This window comes from Chrysochloris asiatica, unplaced genomic scaffold, assembly GCF_000296735.1.
Source record: "Chrysochloris asiatica unplaced genomic scaffold, ChrAsi1.0 scaffold00004, whole genome shotgun sequence".
Lineage (NCBI taxonomy): Eukaryota > Metazoa > Chordata > Mammalia > Afrosoricida > Chrysochloridae > Chrysochloris > Chrysochloris asiatica.
This window is the reverse complement of record NW_006408522.1, coordinates 16639205-16665268: the sequence shown is the minus strand read 5'-3', so window position 1 is coordinate 16665268 and position 26064 is coordinate 16639205. Positions and strand designations below refer to the sequence as shown.

The 26064-nt window shown below is 39.2% G+C and overlaps 1 protein-coding gene across 1 annotated transcript; it reads right to left on the bottom strand.

Moving 5' to 3' along the window:
• Positions 1–417: 417 nt before the first annotated feature.
• PYGO1 (pygopus family PHD finger 1) lies at positions 418–25211 on the bottom strand. The gene is made up of 4 exons (XM_006831857.1): positions 25086–25211; positions 3756–3768; positions 2585–2670; positions 418–1539 (listed from the first exon to the last, which is right to left on the bottom strand). The coding sequence occupies exons 1-4, from the start codon at positions 25209–25211 to the stop codon at positions 418–420; spliced, it is 1347 nt and encodes a 448-aa protein (XP_006831920.1).
• Between the last annotated feature and the right edge of the window lie 853 nt (positions 25212–26064).

Below are 26064 nucleotides of genomic sequence, written 5' to 3'. Positions count from 1 at the left end.
CTTCTATTATACCTATGCACATTTTGTTCAGAAAATATGTCATATTCTTGAAAAACTTTTTGAACTAAATGCTGAATGCGGCACCTTCAGAATTCAACACTGAAATATATACATCTTTCAATGAGTCTAACTTTTGAAAGTTACAACTTGCCTACCTTTTCTATATAGTATTTTGAAGCTTCAAGAGGCTTTTATGTTTATAATCAACAACAACTAACATTTAATTGTACGGCACTCTCTAAAACATCTGCACATACATTATTCTCATTTCAGATAGAAAACAAAGATAATTTAAAGCATGTACTAACACTAAAGTGTAATACTAATAAAAATGAAAAGGCAAATAATCTTTCTGTGTATGCATTTTTAAAAAATAATGTAATACACAGGGGGAAACATGTTAGTCACTGCCTGTGGTTAAGCATCACTGCCCACAGTAGGTGGACCAAAAGTTTCCCTAGTGCGCATTAACTGGACATCTTTGTCAGCCATACATGTATCACAGCCCCATACTGCTGATGCTTCTGCAGTGAGAAGGCCATACGCTGTTTCAGTCATTCCAGTGCAGATTCGATGAAACCATTTTTGACAAGAAGCTTCACATAAAATGGCATCCTGATCATCATTCACTTCATTCGTACAAATTCCACAAGGATACACTGGGTCAGAAGATGAATGACCATGACGACTTGGGTGGAGAGAGGATTTATTGCTTTTTTCAGTGGCACATGCATCTGCTGCACCTCTAGGTTGTCGTGGCTTATTCTGTGTCCCATTTGCATGGTTGTTGTTTGTAGCTTCAGTACTACTGGAACGGCTGTTCTCTTGATTTACTGCATTGTTGCGATTAGCATTTTTTAATTCAATATTACTCTGATTCACTGTGTCATCCATATTTAAGTGAGGTGGATGAGCAGAGGAATTTTGGTTTGTGTTTTTGGTTGTTCCTTGACTGAAATCTTGTTTTGGGGGTGGTGCTTTTTGGCCAAACGTGTTTGGGGGAGGAATAAAAGAATGATTAGATTCTAATGTAGAAGTAAAATTTGAATTATTTCCAGGGACAAAATTAGATGCCAACTCAGGGTTAGATACTTGGCTAGCATTCTGTGGAGGAATCTGACTGAAGTTTTCAACAGGATTTTGTCTAAAATGTTGATTAGGCATGTTAACATTCTGACTTAGCGCATTATTATAAGATGGGTTTCCAAAACTTGAATTATCATGTGGCCCAAAGTTAAAAGCATGAGGTCGATTAAAACCCATGCCCAAAGGATTCTGAGGAAATGGGTGTGGCTGATTCCTGAGTGAGTACGGACTACAGTATGGGGAAGACATTCTTGGGGGAACGTGAGGTGGCATTCTGAACGTGCTATAGCCTCCAAAGGCTGGATAACCAGGGCCAAGATAGGGATTTGATGAAGGTAGTGGTTTATAGGAAATAGTATTATAGTTGTCATCAAACGGATTAGCAGCCACTAAATGGTCAGAGTTTGGATTTGGTGGTGGAGCGTACTCAGATAATGGAGGAAAAGCAGACCCCTGAAATGAGAATGCAAAGTAAAACATTTATTTTTGATCAGAGAAGGCATTAAATTTTTTCCTGTTATCCTAACACCTATGAGCCTCATTTTAGTCAACTTTCTCTTGTAATGGTAACAAAACTTGATTCACTTGACTTTTCAAGTTTATATTTAATTATACTTTATGGTAAAAACATGTAAGCTTCTTTTAGGAAAGGACATAAGATATGCTTTTCGGAGCTTAATTCTCTCTTTACTTAGAACCCCCAAATTATTAGAACTTTCAAATTATTTAAATTTTCAAAACAGTCTTTATTATCATAATTTTCAATTAATATACTTGTTTATAACTCTAGAATCTTTCACTTAAAATACTAAAGTATAACCCAAAATACCTTTTAGACCTTAAATAGCCATAAAATTAAAAAATGATAAACTGGATCTAAATTCTAACTTCTGGGTGAAGTTATTAAAGTATTCTCAAAGCACTAAACTATGAGTCTCAGACTAGAAAAATAAACTGCCAGTTTTCGTCACTGGGTATCTAAAATAGGTGGTGCCCAAAATAAGAAGAGGTAAAATGGAATCTGTATACAAATACAGAATCACAGCATTTATCATAAAAGGAATGCTTCAAATTTATATAGAATAAAAATGTGAAAGCTTGTATCTGTAACTATTAGAACCAGAAGTGAAACAAATATGCCTCTTTCATGATTGCTTAATGATCTGTACATAATACTGAATTATTATAATAGTTTAACATTATTTCAGGCTGAATTGGTTTTCATATATTTTTTAAACGTTAACAGAATTATAGACATTTTTGCTTTTAAAAAGTCTAGCCCTTAAATTAGATTTAATAAGAAGCATTATAATATTTCTGCCCATATCTACTCTGGCCTACAATACAGCATAAAAAATTTAAAAAATGACTGCAGATTCACTATTAGGGGCCTAATAAGGGAGGATAGGAAACAAAACCTACAAGCAAATTTAAATTTATCTAATCAAACAGATCATGCCAGTGAAGAAAAATTGTCAATTAGGAAATGGCAATTTACCTGTGTATTTGTCTTACGTTTTTTCTTATCTGGACTTCCTAGTTGTACACCTGGTCCTCCTAACCCATCCAGTCCACTATCACCACCTAAAACAGATAAAAATATGAATGAACAAAATTCAGATAACATTTTCACCTATAGTACAATCATTTTCTCTCTCTCATAGCAATAATGTTTGCTATTTTTGTTACATAAAAGCAATACTAAGTTTTCTTTTCTTTTTTCTTCATAAAGTCTTATACATACTTTCAGCCAGAAATAAGTCATTCATCTCTGCTCCCATAGTATTTTTTATTGTACTTTTATTGTACTTTTTCAGTGATAAAAAAAAAGTCTTCTTCCCAGTCCTGAGCCCCACAGTCATTTAAATCAACAGTTTTTATCTTTTCAAAGATAATCTAGACATATTCAAGTAAAATACCCTTTCTGGATGGTATACAAATGATAGCACAGTATTATTGTTGTTGTTGGGTGTTACTGAGTCAGTTCCAACTCACAACAAGCCTGTATAGGGTTTCCAAGGCTATAAATCTTTACCAGCTGGGCAGATTCAGAGCCCCAATCTCAGAGTCAGAGTCAAAGCTCTAGAGAGTTCCTCTTTCAAGTTTCTTTCATAGTTGCTGCTCCATTTTACCTCATCATCCCCTTTCTGCTTTTTCAGCTCTTCAACACCTGTTTAATGAACTCCTTATATTAAATTGCTAAAAATTAAATTATGAGTGTTTATGTTTTCCTGTCTAAAATCATTCTGATAACATCTGGATTTTGCTGATTGTATCTCCTTGGCATAGTTTTATGCTCCTTATTAACTGTAAACTGGTTGTTGTTAAGTGCCGTGGAGTCGGTTCCGACCCATAGTGACCTGTATAGGGTTTCCGAGGAGCAGCTGGTGAGCTTGAACCACCAACCTTGCAGTTCAAATGGCTTTGCAGTCTGGCTCATTAATCCACAGCACCGCATCTAAATTAGAGGCTTGATCAGATTCAGCATTTTTCTTTTTTTTGCATGTCTGCTTCACAGAGACCTCTATCAGGTGGAGCATACTTTCAGGGGCTCTTCTTTAGAGGTGGTGTTAATTTTCTATTGCTGCCTAACAAATTACCACAAGCTTGTAAACTTAAAACAATACCATTTAAATAGAAGGGGAAGGAATCCTTTGACTCAGTATTACCTTTAAACCAAAGCTAAAGACATCACAAGAAAAGAAAATCACAGACCAGTATCTCTTCTAAATACAGATGCAAAATTTCAACAAAATATTAACAAACTGAATCAAGCAGCACATTAAAAAAATTTAAATATCTTGCCCAGGTCAGATTTATTCTAAGGCAAGGTGGTTCAACACACGAAAATCAACAAATAAAATAAGCCATATTAATAAAGGAAACAAGCCACTACACAAAATGACACATCATTTTACAAAGAACTGCACTATTTTATAATCTCCACCTGAAATGAACAAAGGCTTCAATTTCCCCCACATACTTGCCAATGTTGTCCATAGCTTGTCATTATCCACACATCAAAAGCCTTTGCATAGTCAATAAAGCACAGGTAAAACACCTTTCTGATATTCTCTGCTTTCAGCCATGATCCATCAGACATCAGCAATGATATCCCTCGTTCCACGGCCTCTTCTGAATCCAGCTTGAACCTCTGAAGTTCTTTGTCAATGTATGCTTGTAGCCGTTTCTGTATGACTTTTAGTAAAACTTTACTCGCACGGGATATCAAAGATAGTAGTTATGCTGTTAAATTATGAGTTATTTATATGTCCTGGATATTAGATCATTATCAAACACACGATTTATAATTTTTTCTTCCTTTCTCTGGCTTGTCTTTTCACTAACTTTTTATGTTCAATTTATCTAAATTATTCTTGGTTGTTCAAATTTTCTTTGGTTGGCAAAGTAGGTTTCTCTAGCTGTAAAACAGTTTGCCTCGTAAAAATTTTATGTATATATCTTCTTCAGGAACTCACAAACGGCAAAAATGGAAACTTCTAGTTCAAACTAAAAGAATTCCAATCTTTCAAATCTAGCTTGATGTGATAATCTCACCTGGATAGATGGTGAGTAACGATTAGAAGTGAGACCCAATCTTACCTTCAAGATCATTTATTCAAAATCTGATCATCAAGAATGACTAAGCCTATTGTCAATTTATAACGATTCAGTGGTGGTGGTGGTGAAGTGCCGTGGAGTCATTCAGTAGACTATATAATTTGGACTGTTGACTTCTGATTAGTAATTTGTATTCAGTTTTCCATAACAGTATATAATGACATACTACACAGACAAACATGCTGTTGTGTCTTTTTTTTTTTTTTTTAACATTATATTGTGGTTTGGGTGAAAGTTTACAGAGCACATTGGTTTCTCATTCAACAATTTATATGATTTTGTTTTGTGGCATTAGTTATAATTCCCTCACTGTAATAACACTCTTCCCTATATTCCCATTTCCATTCATCAGTCTTTCCTGCCCTTTTGGTCTTGTATGATTGATTGTTCTGAGTCGCTCTTCATAAGTGTTATTGTTCACTTTGTAGACCTATCTAGTGTTTGGCTAGGACTCCTGGTGTGGCACTGCAAGATCAGCACTGGACTGCAAACCACAAGGTTGGTAGTTAAAACCCACCAGCTGCTCCTTGAAAATCCTACACAGGGTTGCTATGAGTCAGAACCAACTCAATGGCAATTAACAACAGTGTTTGGCTAAGGAGTACTGGTAGCCTAGTGGGTTACAAGTTGGGCTGCTAACCACAAAGTCAGTGGTTTAAATCCACCAGCTGCTCTACAAGAAAAAGACAAAGCTTTGTGCTCTCATACTGACAGCCTTGGAAACCTATACTGGGTCGCTGTGAGTCAGAACTGACTCCATGGCACACGAACACCATCACATTGTTTGGCTGCAAGGTTGTTGCTAGAGGTTTCAGTTTCATGTTTGCTTGTTGAAGGGTCATAGTTTCCAGGATTCCACTAGTATTTATTAGACCTATATGTCTGGACTTCAATTATTTTGAATTTTGTTCTGTACATTTTTCTCCTATTATGTCCAGGACCTTTTGTGATTCCTGTTGGGGAGTGGTAATGGTAGTTAGTTCTTCTGGTGTGAAACTCGTAGCCGCTATAGTTCATATGGTCTATTAGTTCATTGGACTAATTGTTTCCTTGAGTCTTTGATTTTCTTGACTCTTCTTTGCTCTGGATGGTGAGTGACCAATAGCTGTACTTTAGCCAGCCACTTGCAAGCTTTTAAGACCCCAGTTACTACTCATTAAAACAGGATGTAGAACTAAGGACTGTGTTATGCCAACTGACCTACAACCCCAAAAACTATGGTCCCAAGCCCAAAGTCCAGTGACTGTCCCTCAAGGTATCTGGTTATGACAAAGAAGTTTTCATACCTTTGTCCCTTGTATATTCTACTATATATGGATATATTTGTAGCATGTATGAATATGTACATAGAAATACCTTCTGCCAAACCTATAAATACACTTGCACTATTCCATACCTGTTTGTCTTTCATATCTACCTACGTGTCCACTTGCAAATTATCATTACAAGACTGAGTAATAATGAACCCTGGTGGCACTGTGCTAAGTGTTGGTCTACTAACTGCAAGGTTGACAGTTCAAACCCACCAGATGCTCTGCAGGGGAAAGACGAGGCTGTCTACTTCTATAAAGCTTTATAGTCTTGGAAACCCTAAGATGCAGTTGTATTCTGTCCTATATAGGGTCACAATAAGTCAGAATTGGCTCAATTGCAGTGAATGGGTATCTAATAGTATTAACCATTATTGCCCTTTACTTTTGTGTACCTCTTAGTATCTTCCTTTGTCTCCATCATTTTGTACTGACCTCCTTATTGTATATTGCCTGTCCCTTCACCTGGATAATTCTTATGTATTCTCTAGTTATTGATTTTTTGCTCCATCCCCTTCCCATCCCTAGTAACCATCAAAGATTTTTTTTTCTGGATATAAACATTTTTGTGACTTTTTATAGTAGGGGCCTCATACAGTATTTGTCCTTTTGTGATTGGCTTATTAAACTCAGCATATGTCTTATAGGTTTATGAGGTGTTTAGTGGATTCATTGTTATTCTTTAGCATTTTTTGTAATTCTGTTAAGTATATGTACCATAATTTGCTTATTCATTCATCCATTGTTGGACACTTAGGTTGTTTTTGTTATTTGTGAATAAATAATGGATGTGCATATATCTATTTGTGTCACAGCTACTTCTTTAGGATATATACCTAGTAGTGGGATTGTTGGATCATATGGTATCTCTATTTCTAAATTTTAAAGGCAGTGTCATACCATTTCCAAAGTGTTTGTACCATTTTACAATCCCACCAACAGTGTATGAGAGTTCTAATCTTTCCACACCTTTGCCAGCATTTTTTTTTTTTTAAATCACTGTTATCATTGGGGTGAGACAATATCTCATTTTTGTTTTGATTTGAATTTCTCTAATGGCTAATGATCATGAGAATTTCTTCATGTATTTGTTGGTCACTTGAATATCTCCTTTGGTGAAGTATCTGTTCATGTCCTTTGCCCATATTTTAACTGGATTGTTTGTCTTCTTGTTGTTGAGGTACTGAAGTTTTCCATAAATTTTAGAGATTTGTCCCTTGTTGGATATATTTATTGCTGCCAATTTCCCCCCCCTCCCCAGTCTATAAATTATCTTTTACTCTTTTGGAGAAGTTTTTTGATGAGCATAACTTTAATTTTTAGGAAGTCCCATTTTATCTTGTTCATTTTCTACTGTTTATGCATTTTTAGTTATGTTTGGAATTTTATTTAAGACATACATTACGGCCCCTAGCATTGTCTCTTATTTTTCCTTCCATGATCTTTATAATTTTCAGTTTTATATTTAGGTCTTTGATCCATTTTGCATTAGTTTTTGTGTATGGTGTGAGGTATGGATCCTGTTTCATTTTTCTACAGCTATACTTATAGTTTTGCCAACACTATTTATTAAAGAAGCTGTCTCTTCCCCATTTAATGTATTTTGGCTCTTTGTCAAAGATCAGCTGTCCATATGTACATAGATTTATGTCTATGTTCTCAATCCTGTTCCACTGGTCTATGTGTCTGTCATGGTACCAGTCCTTACTTGGCTGTTTAGACTAGTAGGTTCTGAGATCTTGTAGTATGAAAACTCCTACTCTGTTCTTCTTTAATAATATTTTAGCTATTATCCCGGAGTCTCTTTCTTTTCCACATAAAGTTGGTGATTAGTTTTTCTGTCTCATTAAATTAATAATTTGGATCAGAATTGCATTATATCTAAAGATCTCTTGGGTTGTATTGACATTTTCAAAATGTTACGTCTTCCAATCCATGCGCAAAGTATTTTTTTTTCCATTTTAAGTAGGTCTCTTTTAGTTTCTTGCAGTAGTGTTGTGTAGTTTTCTTTGTATAGGTTTTTTTATATTCCTGGTCAGAAGACTTATTCCTTATTATTTTATCAATTTGGGGCAATTATAATTGGTATTGCTTTCCTGACATCCTATTCAAGGTTCTCTGTTGATGCAGAAGTATCCAACTGATTTTTCTATGCTGATCTGATATCTATTAGTTGCAATAGTTTTCTTATGGAACATTTGGTATTTTCTATGTAGAGACTCATATCATCTGCAAATAGGGATAGTTTTATTTCCTCCTTACCAATCTGAATGCCAGTTATCACCTTTTCTTGCTCTATTACTCTAGCTAGGACTACCAGTATAAAGTTGAAAATGTATTGTTCTTGAGTTGGGATACGTAAATATACTGATGAACCTGGTATGGAAAAAGAATTAGCTAGGGCCTTTGCTGCTAGGTACTGTCCAGTCCGGTCTGACTCATAGCAACTCTTCATACAACAGAACAAAACAATGTCCAGTCCTGCACCATCCTCACAATCACTGCTATGTTTCAGCCCACTGTTGTAGCCATCTACCTCATTTAGGGGCTTCTTCTTTTTCAATGACCCTCTACTTTACCAAGCATGATGTCCTTCTCCAGGGACTATTCTCTGGAGAAGGACATCATGCTTGGTAGAGGGTCAGTAAAAAATGTCAAAGGTACAAGAGATGAAGTCTGCATATCCTTACTTCAAAGAAGGATTCTGGCTATACTTCTTTGAAGGCAGATTTGTTTGTTCTTCTGGTAGCCCCTTATATGTTTAATATTCTTTGCCAACATCATAATTCAAATGCATCAATTCTTCTTCAGTATTCCCTATTCACTGTCTAGCTTTTGAAGGCATATGAGATCAAATAAGGCAAGGTCTTAAAGATCAAATAAAAATGTGGTTCTATGAATAAGTGGTTCTATGAAAAAAGTGGTTCTTTATGGGAGCAGACCGCCTCATCTTTCTCCCGCGGAACCGCTGGTAGTTTTGAACTGCCAACTTGAGGTTCGCAGCCCGATTCGTAACCACTACGTTACCAGAAAGATGAGGCTTTCTGCTCCTGTGAAGATTTACAGCCTCGGAAACCCTATACAGGGTTGCTATGGGTCAGAACCGACTTGACGGCACTTAACAACAAGCAACAACTGTACAATTACAATGTTGTAATTTAAAGATACCTTTTTAAAACAACATAAAAGACGACTATGCACATGGACCTCACCAGACAGAATACAAAGAAATCAAATTGACTACATCTGTGGAAAGAGACGGTGGAAAAACTCCAAATCATCAGCCAAAGCAAGGCCAGGGACAGACTGTGGAACAGACCATCAGTTGCTCATATGCAAGATGAGGCTGAAGCTAAAAAAATTAAAACAAGTCCAAAATATGGCCTTGAACATATCCCTCCTGAATTTAGAGATCCTCTCAAGAATAGATTTGATGCAGTAGACACCTATGACTAAAAACAATAAGAATTGTGAGATGACATTAAAAAAATCATACAGGAAGAAAGCAAAAAGTCATTAAGAAGACAAGAGTCAGTCATTCGAATAGAACAAGGGGACACTGAATGATTTAAAATCAAGGAAGGTGTGCGCCAGGGTTGTATTCTTTCACCATACTTACTCATATCTGTATGGGAGAAGTTGGATTATATGAAAAGGAGTGCGGCATCAGGATTGGAGGAAGACTCATTAACAAGCTGTAATATGTAGAAGACAAAAAACCAAGAGGACTTAAAATACTTACTGATGAAGATGTTGTTGTTATGTGCTGTGGAGTCAGTTCCGACTCATAGCTACCCTGTACAGGGTTTCTGAGGCTGTAAATCTTTATGGAAGCAGAAAGCCTCATCTTTCTCCTGCGGAACAGCTGGTAGGTTTTGGACTGCTATCCCTGTGGTTCACAGCCCGATTCATAACCACTATGCTACCAGAGCTCCTTACTGATGAAGATAGCAGTCAAGAAAACAAATGATGTATTGCATTAGGCAAACCTGCTGTATACGACCTCTTTAAAGTGTTCAAGAGCAAAGATGTCAGTTTGAGGGCTAAAGTGTGCCTAAATCAAACCATGGTATTTTCAGTAGCCTCACATGTATGTGAAAGTTGGACAATGAGTAGAATTAATGCATTTGAGTTATGGATTGGAGAAGAATATTAAAAGTACCATGGACTTCCAGAAGAACAAACTAATCTATGTTGGAAGATATAAAACCAGAATGCTCCCTGGAAGCCAGGAAAATGAGACTTCATCTCTCATACTTCAGACATATTGTCATAAGGAACCAGTCCCTGGTGAAGTCCATGATGCTAGGCAAAGTAGAGTATCACTGAAGAAGAGGAAGACACCCAAGGAGATGGACTGACACTGTGGCAGCAGCAAGGGACTTAAGCTTAACAATGATTGTGAAGATGGCACAGGAATGAGCAGTGTTTAATTTTGTTATGCATAAGGTCACTATGAGTGGGAATTGACTCAAGGACACCTAACAACCACAAGCTATCTATGCAAGGTAAACTATGCCTACTCAGCAAGAAGCTGAGATTTGTGGGGCACAAAATTGAGAAAAAGGGACTGTCAAACCTATTATGACACTGGTCACTCTGATCCTTTTCTGTTTTAACACTTAAATTTTTCTCTCTTCAGTCCTACTTATTATGAGGAAGCCGGTTAACTGTTGTTACCTGAGGGGATTGCAATAATTAAGACATATGTGGAATGTAAAACTGATGATCTTGTCTGTAGAACTTCACTCAATTTACAATAAAAAGTGAAAAATATTTAAGAAAGAAACCTCTGTCTATATTATCTACATTATATCAATCAATCTCAATAAAGCAAAATAACACTCATATCTCTCCTTTTACCCTGAAACTTTCATTCTGATGAGAAAGTTGAAGCTGTACCTTTCCTGACAGACCTAAGAGACAAGTCCAAGCTAATAAAAGCAACAATTTTTTTTTTCCATTTAAAGATTCAACAAATCAAGGATTCCTTTGATATAAAATCAATTTATGAGAATAAAAATTAATTTTTCTAATTGTAAGTACTTTATTTTTTTGGACTACTAGTGTGGCACTGTAGGATAAGCATGGGACTACGAACCACAAAGTCAAACTCAACAGCTGCTCCTCAGAAACCCTATACAGGGTCGCTATGAGTAAGAATCAACTTGAAAGAACTTAACAACAACAAAGTACTTTTTAATTTGCTAGCTTCATTTTACTTATAATAGCGTGGCTTATAATATTTTATTATTCTCATAAATAATATGACTTGTATTATTTAAAAGTATTTTATAAGTAATATTCTCCTTTTTTAACAGACTTGCCTATCATTATTCAAGTTACTTGGTTTAACTGTCTATTCTATGATGATTAAAGACACACCCAAGTAAATACCTCCAGGTGATGCTGCCACATACGTCAATCTCAGTTTGTTGTCTGTTTTCTAGCACACTACCTGGCACACAGTGAGAACTCATAGATTTTGCTTTCCTTTAGACCAACCTAAATCATAAGCTCAGTTTCAGAGTATTTATAATCCTATCAAAATAGCTAATATCCAGCAATGGCAACATCATCAGTGGACATTCAATGAATAGTTTTTCAGAAAAGCAGAAAAGTTTGGGATTGAATGTCAGTTCATGCCATCATTTACTATGGTGTGAACATCTTACCTAACATCTTTGTCTTCATTTGAAACAAATATTTTTGTAATACTGGTTTCTAGCATAGAATTGAAATATTTATGAAATTAATATATGCATATAAATTTTTCAGCAAGTGTGTTAAAATGGCCTCATAAGACAAAAATAAAACTCTATTTCCTTTTAGAACGCAAAGCAGAAAATGTCCGTTATAGGATGCCCAGAGCCTAAATCAATTGGGACATATCATAAATAATATATTTAGAAGGCACACTACATGAGTGATTTAAGATTTCAAAAAGTTGTGACATTCTTCCCCAAAAGTAATCATCTTTGTATTACTGAGTTCCATGGGATTTAAGGAGTCCTGGTATGATTCTTTAGGATAATCACTGGGTTGCTAACCACAAGGTAAGCTGTTCAAACCTACCAGCTGCTCCTTGGAAATTCTATACAGGGTCACTAGGAGTTGAAACCAACTCGACAGCACTTCCTAACAACAATGGGTTTAAGGTTACTTACAAAGGTAAAGGATAGGAGGGTGGGTAGATGCTATATATGTGTGTGTATGAAGCTGAATATACACAATACCTAATGAATAATAATTTTATGAACAAAGTAATATAATTTGTACAGAAATAGCTTCAAATATTGTAGAGAAAAAAGCTATAACTATTCACAAAAGTCATGTTAATAAACAGCTTCTATTTGTCTTTTTCAGTAAAACTGTGAAATCTGAGAGGTTTCTGCTTTAACAGGATTTCCATTGCTCATGGTTTTCTTCCTAGAAGGAACAGATCTTCATTATTGTTCTCTTCATATCCACTTTCAATCAAAACAAGAACCTGTTATAGATCATCAAATGCTGTGAAACCTAATTTGATGAATATTAACAAAGAGGTTTCAGTAATTTCAATTAATCACCCTCTCTAGTCTGCTTTCTAGTTTGTATAGTAGACGAGTTATCTCTTGGGAAGAGTACACAATTCCTCTAACACACTTACTCCAGGAAACCTAAGCAATTTAAGTCATGTTTATCTTTAGATTAGCCTTAAAGTACTGTCAAGAGTGATCTCAGGTGTCCTTTCCTAGTCCCAGTTACTACAGACTTGCTAATATCAAAAATTATAATATTGAGAAACAGAACAGCACTGTAACTGGATGAAGCCCAATTGCTAGTGTTCTTGTTCCACTGCTTTCCAATTTACCAGCTGTGTGGTCCTTGGCAAGTTACTTAACCTCTTGTGCATCAGATTCTTTAACTACAAAATGAGAATAATAATGGTACTTAAGGGTTATTTGAATTATTAAATGTGTGTGTGTGTGTGTATATATACTTAATCTTGATTGAGGAAAGAGTTTCAGGGAAGACATTTTGGAAGATTTCAACTAAGCTGAAGCTTTGAGGATGAGTATATTAGAAAAGATTGGAAAAGAGGTCACAAAGAGCAGAATGTTTGAAGGCAACCTTCCTCTAGAGAGGAAATGTAAATACTTCTGGGCTGGAGCATAGGAGACAAAGGAGATAATCTAATACAACATGAATAATGGGAGAAATGAAAGGTAGGTGTGAGCCAGATCAAAAGGGCCAATATAAGAAGGCTGGATTTTTATAAAACTGACAATGTATACCACTGAAGAATTTTATATAAGATGATAACATGACTGAATTGTTTTGGAAACATTGTGGCAATGGAACACAGTGGTTAAGAGTTTGGGCACTGGAGTTTGAGTCTACCTTTGTTATTTATTAGCTCGGTAAACTTGATCATACTACTTAACCACATATTACTTAATTGTTTCTAGCATCAGTTCCTTAACTATAAAACTAGTATGATAATAACATCTGCTGAGGGAGTCCTGGTACAGTGCTGTAGGATAAGCACTTGACTGATCCTCAGAAAACCTATACAGGGTTGCTATGTGTTGGAATCAACTCAATGGCCCTTAACAACAAACAACAACAAAGGGCTGTTAAGAAGATTAAACAAGATGATCCAGTTAAACCACTCGGCAAAGTGCCTGGCAAGTACTCAATCCAATCCTAAACAACCAGCTGCCATCAAGTTGATTCTGACTCATGGCAATCTCATGTCAGAGTACAACTGTGCTCCACAAGGTTTACAGTGACTGACTTTTCAGAAGTAGACTGCAAAGTCTTTCTTCCCAAGTGTCTGTGGGTAAATCTAAACTGCCAGGCTTTCAGTTAGCAGCCAAGTTAAACCATTTGGGTTACAAGGGACCCCGAATACTCAATGCCTACCAGTCCACTGCCATCAATTCAGTTCTGACTCACAGCAATCCTATGTAAGGTTTCTGAGGCTTTAAATCTAGATCCCTGTATTAGACAGCCCTGTTGTTCCAAGGTTGAGCATGCATCACTATTTACCTCTGTCCCACTTAAGTCATACAAACCTGTCTCACTGTTCCCCTATCTACCTTGTTCTTCCACCTCCTCACCCTTCTTGTATTGCTCTCCCCAACACCCAAAACATGATGTGTCTGCCCCTACCCTGAGCTCTATCGTCGCTTCCCTCCATCTCCCCCCAAACACCCCATTCTAACTCCACTGTTGTGGTTACCTTATATTCCATTAACTTTTCCCTCCATTTGAGACCATCTCTTTTAACCTGTAATCTACCTGACCACCTATCTCTGTTCCTCTTTGTTTACCTTCTTTCACATTGTAATTGTTTTGATCATAGACTGACCTCCCAGATCCTGTGAATTTGTTCTTATAGTTTTATTCTGTTCTCAACTCTTCCATTTGTCAACTGACCTCTGGGTGATGCTGCCACATACATCAATCTCAGTTTGTTGTCTGTTTTTGTTGGTTCTCTGTCCACAGAACTCCCTTTAGGATTTTTTCATCACAGGGTTGGCTTTGGTAAAAGCCCTTAGCTTCTCTTTATCCTGGAATGTTTTGATTACACCATCGTATTTGATTGACAGCTGTGCTGGGTAGACGATTATTCTTTGGCAGTTTTTTTCTTTTACGTTCTATATATGTCTCCCCATTGTCTTCTTGCCTGCATGGTTTCTGTTGCGAAATCTGAGCTTAATCTGATTTGCTTGCCTTTGTATGTTACATTTCTCTTTTCCCTAACTGCCTTCAGGATTCTGTCCTTATCTTTGATTTTGGAGAGCTTGATTATTATATGCCTTGGTGATTTTCTTTTAGGGTCTATCCTTCCTGGGGTTTGCTGAGCTTCTTGAATATTTATCTTTTCATTGTTCAGGATGTTAGGGAAATTTTCTTGCAGAAGTTCTTCGACTATCTCTTCTGTAAACTTGTGTGATTCTTCCTGTTCCAGAATGCTGATAATTCTTAAGTTATTCCTCTCCATGTTGTCCAACATGAACCTTAGACCTTCCTCAGATTTTTAAATCCCTTTTCCTGCTTGTTCTTCTGCCTTAGTGGTATTGGGAGATTTGTCTTCCAGCTTACTAGTTCTGGCTTCCATCACTGCAATTCTACTCCTTTGCTTTTCTCAACTTCCTTATTTTTCTCAACTCCATGGTAAAGTTTTTTGATACATTTTATAATCATTTTCTGAATTCCTTCTCAGACATTTCCAAAGCATGCTCTCCTTCCAGTATGGAATGTAGGTCTACCTCCAACTCATTTGTCTCAGTCACTTTATCTCATTTCTGGACATGTATAGATATGTGGTCATCTGTTTCTGTTTTTTGTACATATTCAGTGGTTAGCTGTGGCCTTAATACTTAGATAGGTGTGCGTTTTGGTATTTTTTTATGCTTTCTAATTGTATCCAGGTAGATGTGATCAGGAGATGGGCTTCCCTTTTCACTCTTCTTCCTGAGAAATTTCAAGATGCCAACTGTTGGTCGTTACGACATAACTCAGGATTTTATTTTTGGCCTGTTTCCTTTTTAGTCTGCCTGTCCTGCTCCACAACCCCCGTTTAGGCCTTTGTCCTAGTGATAAACAGTTCAGGGTCGGCTGTGGCCATTTTGCACTGTCGTTTGGTTTTAAGTGGAAATTGTCACTTTAAATTTCAAGGCGTTCTGTACACATGTGTAGTAGAACCCTCCGGGGGTTGGGGTGGGGTGTCCACTCACTCAGGCACTCCCTCTCCAGTCACCAGAATGGAGGTGCGCAGATAGTGAGAGGCCAAAAAACAGATATGAAAAAAAGAATGTCCACACCTTTATCTCCGTGGTTCTGTAAGGCATCTGTGGCTGCTCTGATCTTTTCCCCACTTAGTCTTGCCCAAGATGGCAGCTCCGGGAGCAGCTGAGCGTCTTGAGTTAGAAAGCAATGGATTTCTTGCTTCTGCTACAAATTCCCCTAGCTGTAAGCCTTCCAACCTTCTAAACATTCCTTTACATGTGGTTCAGAGTTCTGGGACCCTGGTTTGGTCTTGCCCAAGATGGCCGCTCAGGGAGCAGTTGAGTGCCTTGGATTAAGAAGCACAGGATTTCTTGCTTCTGCTATAAATTCCACTGGCTGTAAGCCTTCCAATTTTGTAAATATTCCTTTATATGTGGTTCAGAGTTCTGGGACCATCTCCTGAGCCTGCTTGGTCCAGTATTTTGTGTTGTTGCTGATGGAGCTCCTCACTACACTTCCACCTGATCCGCCAACTTGTTTGTTCTCCCCTGTTCAGTTCTTTTACTTCATGATTTCTTCCAATTGTTTTAGCTAAGCTACATTCAAGAGTAAATTTTAGAGTCTCTTCTAACATCCATTTTGGTCTTTTGTTTCTTTCCTGTCTTTTTAATGTCCTTTTGCTTACTTCATGTATGATATCCCACAACTCCTCTGGTCTTTGGCCATTAGTGTTCTGTGCATCAAAGTTACTGCTGAGATAGTCTCTAAATTCAGTTGGGATATACTCAGGGTCACATTTTGGCTCTCACAGACTTGTTTTAATTTTCTTCCACTTTAACCAGATGAGCAATTGATAGTCTATTCCACAGTAGGCCCCTGGCCTTGTTTTGGCTTGATATTGAACTTCACCATCATCTTTTCCCACAGATGTAGTCAATTTGATTCTTGTATATTCAATCTGATGAGGTCCAAATGCATAGCTGCCATTTATGCTGTTGAATAATTAATTACCAATACATATGAATTGTATGTTTCATTAATTTCAGACTAAAGTAGTTGGTAGAATCCTTCAATTTCATCATCATCATTGGCTTTACTAGTTGGTGCATAAATATGAATAATAGTGGTATTAACTTTTATTCCTTACAAGCATATTGATACTATCCTAACACAGCATTGTACTTCAAAACAGATCTTGAAATGCTCTCTTTGACAACTAATGTGATGCCGTTCCTCTTCAATTTGTTATTCCGGGCACAATAAATCATATGACTGTCCTATTCAAAATGGACAATATAAACTCACTAATGCCTACAATATAAACTCACTAATGCCTACTATATCAATATCAGTGTTCTATTTCATTTTTGATGACTTCCAATTTTCCTAGATTCATAGTTAATGAATGTTTGCAGTTGTTTCCTCTCATTTTGAGTTGTGCCCCTTCTGAAAATGAAGATCCTGAAAGCCTCGCTCCATCCGTTATCATCAAGGTCATCTCTATTTTGAGGAGGCAGCTCTTTCCTATTGTATTTTGAGCTTCTTCCAACTTGAGGGACCCATTTTCTGACAAGGGTATCAGACCAATGTTCTGCTACTATTCAGAAGGTTGTTAGTGGCTAATCTTTCACAGTCCTCTTATGCTTTTTCTTCTGCCTCTCCTTCTTCCTAGTCTTAGTCTGGAAGCTCTGCTGAAACCTATCCACTGTGGGTGACCCTGCAAGTATTTAAAATACTGGTGGCATAACTTCCTAGCATCAAAGCAATACATAAGCCAACACAGTACAATGAACTGGCAGACAAGTGGTAGAAGTACTCAACGGTGGTGGTGGTGGTGGTGGTGGTGGTGGTTGTGTGCCGTGGAGTTAGTTCCTACTCACAGCAACCCTGAATAGGGTTTCTGAGGCTGTAAATCTTTACGGGAGCAGAAAGCCTCATCTTTCTCCCACGGAACAACTGGTAGTTTCTAACGGCTGACCTTTAAATTAGCAGTCCGACTCATAACCACTATGCTACCAGAGCTCCTTAGAAGTACTCAATTTGTTGTTGTTGTTAAGTGCCGTTGAGTCGATTCTGACCCAAAGTGACCCTGTATAAGGTTTCTGAGGTGTACTCAATTGCTGCTGTTGTTGTTAAGTGCTGTCGAGTCGATTCCAAACCAAAGCGACCCTGTACAGGGTTTCCGAGGAATAGCTGGTGAGCTTGAACCACCAACCTTGCAGTTCAAACGGCTTTGCACTCTGGTGCATGAACCCACAGCACCACACCAGGACTCCAATAGATGGTATTTATTTAACACTAGCAGTAGCAATGTGGAAGATGGATTAAAGGGGGAAAATGGAGGGCTAGGAAACCTGTGAGAGGGCTATTACAATCATCAGAGAAATAAGTAAGATCTGAATTAAAGAAATGGCTGTAAAAAGTAATAATCAAAGAGATAGGCAAGACCTGGACTAAAGGAAAGACTGTGAAAAGGTCAAGGGTTTAAACCGGTTCTTCCTGGTTCAGACATGGGTGAAAAGCAAAACTGGAATATACCTGAATTTGTAAAATACATTTGTTCTTGTAATGCTCCTGGAAAGCTAGGATGGTGAGATTTTGTCTCTCCTACTTCTGACATACTGTTAGGAGGAACCAGTCCTAGGAGAAGGACATCATACTAGGTAAAGTGAATGGTCAGCGAAAAAGAGGAAGACCTCCAATGAGATGGATTGGCATAGTGACAGCAGCAATAAGCTTGAGTTTAACAATGACAGTGACGATGGCACAGGACAGGGCAGTGTTTTGTTCTGTTGAGCACAGGTTGTGAATGTCAAAATCGACTCAACGGTACCTAACAACAACTGGAATGACAAAGCCCCGCTAGAAATTTAATCTCCCTCTTAGAAAACAAGGGCGGTGTTCACACTGCAAAACAACCAAATCTCTTGACTGGCAGAGTTAGAAACAATGGTGCCCAGCTGAACGATGGCAGCAGACTGCATTGCTTTGAATGTGTCCTGGCAATAATCCACTTTCTAATATCAAGTTCCTGAAAGGGCTTACAACGCTTCTTCCAAATCTCCTATTCCAAGGTTTTGATTTGTATATTATCCTGTTCTGGTTACCATTCCAGTACACTTACATTTTATACTTGTCACTTTGTCAGCCTTGAATGAACCAGTTCAAAGCCCTGGTTAAAAATATATTAAGGAGACTGATATTCTAGGATTTGGGGACAATGTTGGGTGAGAGTGGAGAATGGCCTTAGACCACCAGATAAATGATGGTAGTGTTTACCAGGTTACGGAATATGTGAGAAAGCTCTTAGGTATCTCATGTCAACATACTTCATGTGAAACAGAATTCACTTATCTCACCCTCGTATATCCACTCCTATAAATCTCTGGCACCATTTTCTTATGCTTTTTCTCCTCTCTCGGTACTCCTTCACATTCTGCTTTTGCCTCACATCTACTAAGCGTTAGTGTTCCCAAAGGTGTTGTTCCCAAAGCTTTTCTCTTCTCACTTTTCAATCTCTCTTGGGTGAACCCATCTACTCCCAAGGTATCAATTAATATTCACCTGTTTACTGACAATTTCCAAACCTCTGTTTCTGGCTTAGAGCACTCACTTCAGTTTCAAATCATATATACCCACTGCCTACCTTGCAATATCCAAGAGAAATATTCATTTGAAATCAAACTCATTTCCCCCAAAAATCTGCCTAATCATTACGTGGACCAATAAAAAAAAAAGAAAAGAAAAGAAAAAAACTATTTTCTTCAAACTTTCTCTCACCAGCTGATCTCAACTTCATAAATACATAAATGTTTTCTCTGCAACTTTACCCAAACCTTCCATACACATCATCCCATTAAGAAAGTTTGTATTTTCTAGATATCTTTTAGTACTTTAATGACTTTTCTGTATTCTCTCATTCTAAATGTATTATCTCTCGTCATTTCTGCCTCCAGTTTACATTAATACATCATAAATGAATGCCCTCAATGACCTTCTTCATCACCTTTAAATTTCTATTTTGCCTTATTCTTTTTCTCTCTCTCTGGACTTCAGATCTGTATTTTTTATACCATTCTGTCCCTCCTTTGAAGGAACCTACCTTATGATAAGTTTGTCTCATCGCCAACTACTGAAACAGTGAGTGCCTACCACATAACTGATATTAAAGAATATGTATTTAATGCTTTATCAATTAATGGATTCTCTTCTTTCTATAGTCTTTGTAGTTTATCCTCTCTCCCTTTACATTGGCTTCTTCTTTAAGTCTATCAATAGGATTTAAGTCTTTTTTCAAGAGTGAAAAAGGCATAAAGAATCCTTTTCTGGACTCTATCTTTTCAAGCTTTAGCTATGTCTTTCTGTTTACCACCAAACTTCTGTTTAAAATAATTTATGCACAACATTGTTACTGAATCTTCAAGGTTTTAAAATGTAGTTTCTTCCCAAATTTGCATTCCTAAATTCACCAGTGACCTCCTAGACCTCTTTTTCACTCTTCTCCTCCTTGCTACTCTTTCTACAGCATTTGGTGCAAAGGTACATCACACACTGCTTATTAGAACTCTTCTTCCAGAAGTCTTTCTTTATTTCTTCAAGAACAAGCTGTATGTTTGTTTATCATGATGCTTGTGACTGTGTATGGCAGTGTCCTGCACTAAACTAAAAATGTCTTAAAGCAGGGGTTATGTCTAGTCAGCCAACATCTTCCCGCTGTCTGACTGCTCAATAAAGATTTGTTGAATAAAAAGATGAATACTGCTATGAGATCAACAACAAAGCACCAAAGAGATATCCTTCCTAAGAATACTGGAGAAGGGGAAATTTGGGGGCTTGGGCATTTTGTGTGTGTGTGTTTTTTTGGGGGCTATGTTTGTTTTTTGCTGGAACAATAATGTATTGTTTACTGAAGGAAAATTCCTAACACTCAGATCTCTGTAGAGTACAGAATAATATACCTATAGCAGAGTTACACAATCAAGTAGTCTACTGTGGCTCTGTGGGATAAGCACTGAACTGCTAACCACAGGTTAGAATTAGTGGTTGAAACCCACCAGTAGCTTCATGGAAGTGCTATATAGGGTCACTATGAGTTGGAACGACTGGATGACACTTTACATTAACAGCAACACTAAACAGCTAAGGAAACATAAGCAATGCCATCAAGTTGATTCTGACTCATGGCAACCCTATGTGTTACACAGGCTGTCACACAGCCCTATGTGTTACACGGATTGTCACACAGCCCTATGTGTTACACGGGTTGTCACACTGCCTTATGTGTTATACGGGTTATCACATAGCCCCATGTTACACAGGTTGTCACACTGCCTTATGTATTAAACGGGTTGTCACACAGCCCTATGTGTTACACAGGTTGTCACACAGCCCTATGTGTTACACAGGATGTCACACAGCCCTATGTGTTACACAGGATGTCACACAGCCCTATGTGTTACACGGGATGTCACACAGCCTTATGTGTTACACGGGTTGTCACACAGCCCTATGTTACATGGGTTGTCACATGGCCCTATGTGTTACAAGGGTTGTCACACGGCCCTATGTGTTACACGGGTTGTCACACAGCCCTATGTGTTACATGGGTAGTCACAAGGCCCTATGTGTTACACGGGTTGTCACACAGCTCTATGTGTTACATGGGTTGTCACACAGCCTTATGTGTTACATGGGTTGTCATACAGCCTTATGTGTTACACGGGTTGTCACACAGCTCTATGTGTTACACAGACTATGATCTTTATAGATGCAGACTGCCAAGCAGGTGTCAAACTGCCAACCTTTTGGTTAGCTGTTGTGGTTAAGTGTTGTCGAGTTGATTCCAACCCACAGTGACCCTGTCTGTATAGGGTTTCCAAGGAGCAGCTGGTGAGCTTGAATCACTGACCTTGTAGTTCAAATGACTTTGCAGTATGACACAATAGTGCACAGTGCCACACCAGTAGACAGATATAAACTTCTTGGCCACCCAGGCACAGAAGGGAAGTTTTGAATAAAATGGAAGATTAGAATAAAGATGACATTCTAAAGGAAAAGGGAGCATGTAAGTAGTATGATGGGCTATGGACAATGAGAGAACAACATAAAAATACGAATAAATTAATTAATGTATTCATCCATTTATTCACTTGACATTTACCATGTATCAGGCAATTAAGAAAGAAAAGAGGGAGAAATAAAAAAGATAGTCACGACATAATACTTGTCATCATGGCTCTTTGTGTCTTAGGGTGGAGAGAACTGGTAGAAAATAGTAGTATGGTACTTTGTCACTGAATGGTGGTGGTGGTGGTATACCATCCGTGGAGTCAGTTCCCATTCAGTGATCCTCGATAGTGTTTCTGAGGCCGTACATTTTTACGGGAGCAGAAAGTCTCATCTTTCTCCTGCGGAACCCTGGTAGTTTCAAACTGCTGACCCTGAGGTTAGCAGCCTGATTCATAACCACTATGCTACCAGAGTTCCTTTGTCACTGAGTAGCAGTCTGAATCTAATGTTAAAATATCAGGACAAGTTTAGAATATCACAAATCAGTTTCCTCTGTCTGTGTATCTCCACAAGCTAGGTCTGTTAATAACAGCTCACAAGCGTTAGTATGCATAAGGATCATCTGGGAATCCAGTTAAAGATGCAGAGAAATCTCCCATAAATCCTGATTCTGTGAATCTAAGAATAAGAATCTATATTTTTAATAAACATATTAAGTGATTCTTATGCTTTGGTCTACAGAAGCACTACTGTAGAGCCCTAATTCACTGTCATAATTTTTGTAGTATCTTAGTTCCATCTATAACATTATTTTCTTATTTATCTATCTGTCTGTCAGTCAGTCAGTCAGTCAGACTGGCATGATGCTGCAGGATAATGTATTGGGCTGCTAACTGTGAGGTTGTCAGTGGTTCAAACCCTCAAGTTGCTCTTTGGAAACCCTATACCGAGTCACTATGAGTTGGAACCAACTTCATGGCATTTAACAACAAGCACAAAATTTTTGATGAGTTGTATTTTTGCAATACACATGAAACAACTATTAAAAATGTCTGTCTGTATACATAATGAATGGGAAATAGTTTAAGAAGTATAGCTAGAGTTTACGCCCTGCAAACTCCAGGCCATCAACCTAGTCTGATGATATAAATTATTACCAAAAGTTTCAAGGCAGTAAAGCTCAGCAGAATTGTGTGTCAGAGAAGACCAAGTGCATACTTTAGTATCTTTTAGGGTTTACAGAATCCAAAAGTTTTCTAGATTATTGTTCTAAATATTATAAAACAACTTACTATAAAACTCCTCCCCATATTGACTATTTATTTTAAAAAGTGTTGTGTCTTTTATTCTGGTGCTTAACTCTCAGAATACTCTTGAACTATCACCAGAGCCAGCTTCTAACCACTAGGATATCAAACTTAAGCAGCAGTTGAAGCAAAACATACATAGATGAGTGCTCTTGAATCACAATGAAATACCCATACATCTTATTTAGTTACATTTAAGACAAGTAATTTTAAAGATATAAACTTCATAGTCATCTTTCATTTCTTTCAACCCCAAAGCAATTTATAATAGGCAGAAAAAATAAGGCAAACATATCAGGGGGATAACTGTATCTCAAAACCATCTATTCCTTAAAGGCTTTGGCAACCACAGAGAGAAGGTTAAAATAGAAAATCTTCACCAAGTGAAAAGGTTATGCAGGTACTGAGTCTTTATAAACAATGCTGCTATAAGTGCCTTCAAGTGGTGTGAATCATGTATAGAATTTCAGAGCAGCAGCTGGTGAGTCTGAACCACTGACCTTGCAGTTAGCAGTGTGGTGCTTATCCTACAATGTTGTTGTTGTTGTTAAGTGCCGTCGAGTCGGTTCCGACCCATAGCGACCCTGTACAGGGTTTCCGAGGGTGTAAATCTTTACGGGAGTAGAAAGCCTCATCTTTCTCCCGCAGAGCAGCTGGTAGTTTTGAACCGCTGACCTTAAGGTTTGCAGCCCGATTCGTAACCACTACGCTACCAGATATCCTACAATAGCTGCTATAAATTACATTTTTGCTTAGATTCTTGAATGGATGTCTTTTGGTTACCATATTGTCACTGTGTCCCAAGTCAGTTCTATGTATGTGTAATCGCTAGTCAAACGGAATGACAGACAGATAAATGACTCTGGGCTTGAGCTCTATATTACTTAAGTCAATCGGAAGATTTACTACTGATTTATAAAGCACTTTGGGATCACCATGAGTGAGACAGAATCAATTCGACAGCAGCTGGTTTGTTTTATTTACCCTGTTTAGAATGAAAGGATTATTGCAATAGCCTCCTAACTAGGCTCCCTGCTTCAGTCCTTATTCACTCAAGTCTATTCTCAACACAGCAGTCAGGGAAATCCTGTTAAAATATAACAGGATCAGTCAGATCAGTCACTCTTCTGCTTAAAACTGTCCAGCAGTTCCCCAGCTCAGCGTAAAAGCCAATCTTTTAAACGGCCTACAAAGCCTAATACACAATCGTCACACCTCCTAGCCCATTTCATATTATCACTCGCCCTTTGCTCACTGTTTCAATTACATTAGCTTCTTTGAGGTTCCTTGCTCACACTGGGAACAGTCTAATTCCTGGACCTTTGTAGTTAGCTGCTGTTCCTTTTGCCTGGACTGACCTTCCCACACACAGCCATCTATATAGCTCTGGTCTATCCCTCAGATGTCACCTTCTAAGTGAGTCCTCTTATGATCACCTTACTTATAATTACTGCGCTCCCCCGACACATAAGTATTTCCTATCCTTTGCTGTGCTTTGTTTTCCGCATAGCATTCTAGGAGTGTATGTTTTGCTCAGCACTTGTTTCTCCAAAGTGTGTGCACTTCTCTTACGTGAAGTCCATCTGCTTCGTCCACCACTATATCCCACTGCTAAGATCAGAGTCTAGCACATAGTAGATGCTCAATGAATATGTGCTTAATGAACCAACAGTATTACTTCCACTTTGAGATTTTCAGCGTTAACACTACTAAGCGCTGGAAATACGAGCAGCAGGGACGTCCCAAATTTCCAGATGGCACTTGACGTTGGTGAACTTACACGCAGTATCTTTTGTCTGGTACCTCGGCATCCCTTCTGATGTTTCTCAATAAGGCAACAGGGAAATCCCTAACTAGTGTACAAGGAGGATGCAAAGCAATCGTGAATAAAACGGATTTTGCTCTTATCCACAACTCCATAAAGAAAATGCCTTTTGAGCGGCTACCGTTCCTCCTGCTGAAGAGGGGGGAGCGACGCGGAGGCCCGGCACACCTTCTTGGAGAGCGTCCCCTCGGGTGCAGTCCAACTTACTTTTTGGGGGGTGGGCACATCGTTCCCGGGCTCCGCAGTGAGGTGCTTCTTTTCACCCTTGGAGGTGCCCATTGTGCTGCGTCTTGACGAGGAGGGAAGGTGGGAGAGGAGCGCGGTGGGCGGCATGCAGAGCGCGCCCCGAGCTGCCTGCTCACCCCCAGGCGGGGAGCAAGGGCTCCGCGCGGGGGCTGGGGGGCCAACGAGCGCCGGGGGCGCGCGCCTCAGCCCGCAGCCTCGGGCCGGGGGCGCGGGCAGGACGCCGGCTGCGCGGAGTTAGGCCCGGACCCAGCCCCGTGGCCGCCCAGCTGCCGGGCGCGGGGCCCCCGCGCACCCCACTCACCCCGCCCCCCCATCCGGATCCCTTCTGTTACCTCGAACTCTCTTCAGCGAAATGGGATCTTTCTCCTGTTCTGCTGACATTACAGACCGCAAAGCATGACTCCCCCCCAGGCCGCGGGAATTCGGTCTCTTTGATGCTGCTGCTGCTGCTGCTGCGGCGGCGGTGGCGGCGGCGGCTCCTCCTCCTCACGGGGCCGCTGCGGCTGCTAGGCGAACCTTCAAGCCGAGGCGCGGCTGAGGGCGGCGGGGACGCGGGCCGACTTTGCAAAGTTTGGGTGGTGGACGAGGCCTCGGGGCGGCCGGGCAGCGTGCTGGGAATGCCCGGCTCAGCCGCAGCGGCGGAGAGCGCGGCCTGAGGGCGGCCCGCAGCCCCCGGCCGGCATGTGCGAAGGACGAGTGCGCCGACGCCTCCTCCTACTCCTCCTTGGCCGCCGCCGCCGCCGCCTCAGGAGCCTCTGACAGGGGAGGCAGGCGGCACGGCCCTGGCAGCGCCCTCACAGCGCCCTCTGAGGAGGAGGTCTGCGTTCTCGCCGCTCCCTAGTCGCAGACACAAAAGCCCCCAGCTTGAAGCCGCCTGCACAGCAAAGCCCGCTCTGGGGCGGGCGAGGGACGTGGCGCGGCCCCGCGGCTTCCCCGCCCT

Coding starts and splice junctions, on each gene's coding strand:
- PYGO1 (XM_006831857.1), bottom strand. CDS start 25,211: ATGCCGCCCACCGCGCTCCTCTCCCACCTTCCCTCCTCGTCAAGACGC. Junction 1,540..2,584: donor AACGTAAGACAAATACACAG/GTAAATTGCCAT, acceptor TTCTCATTTCAG/GGGTCTGCTTTTCCTCCATT.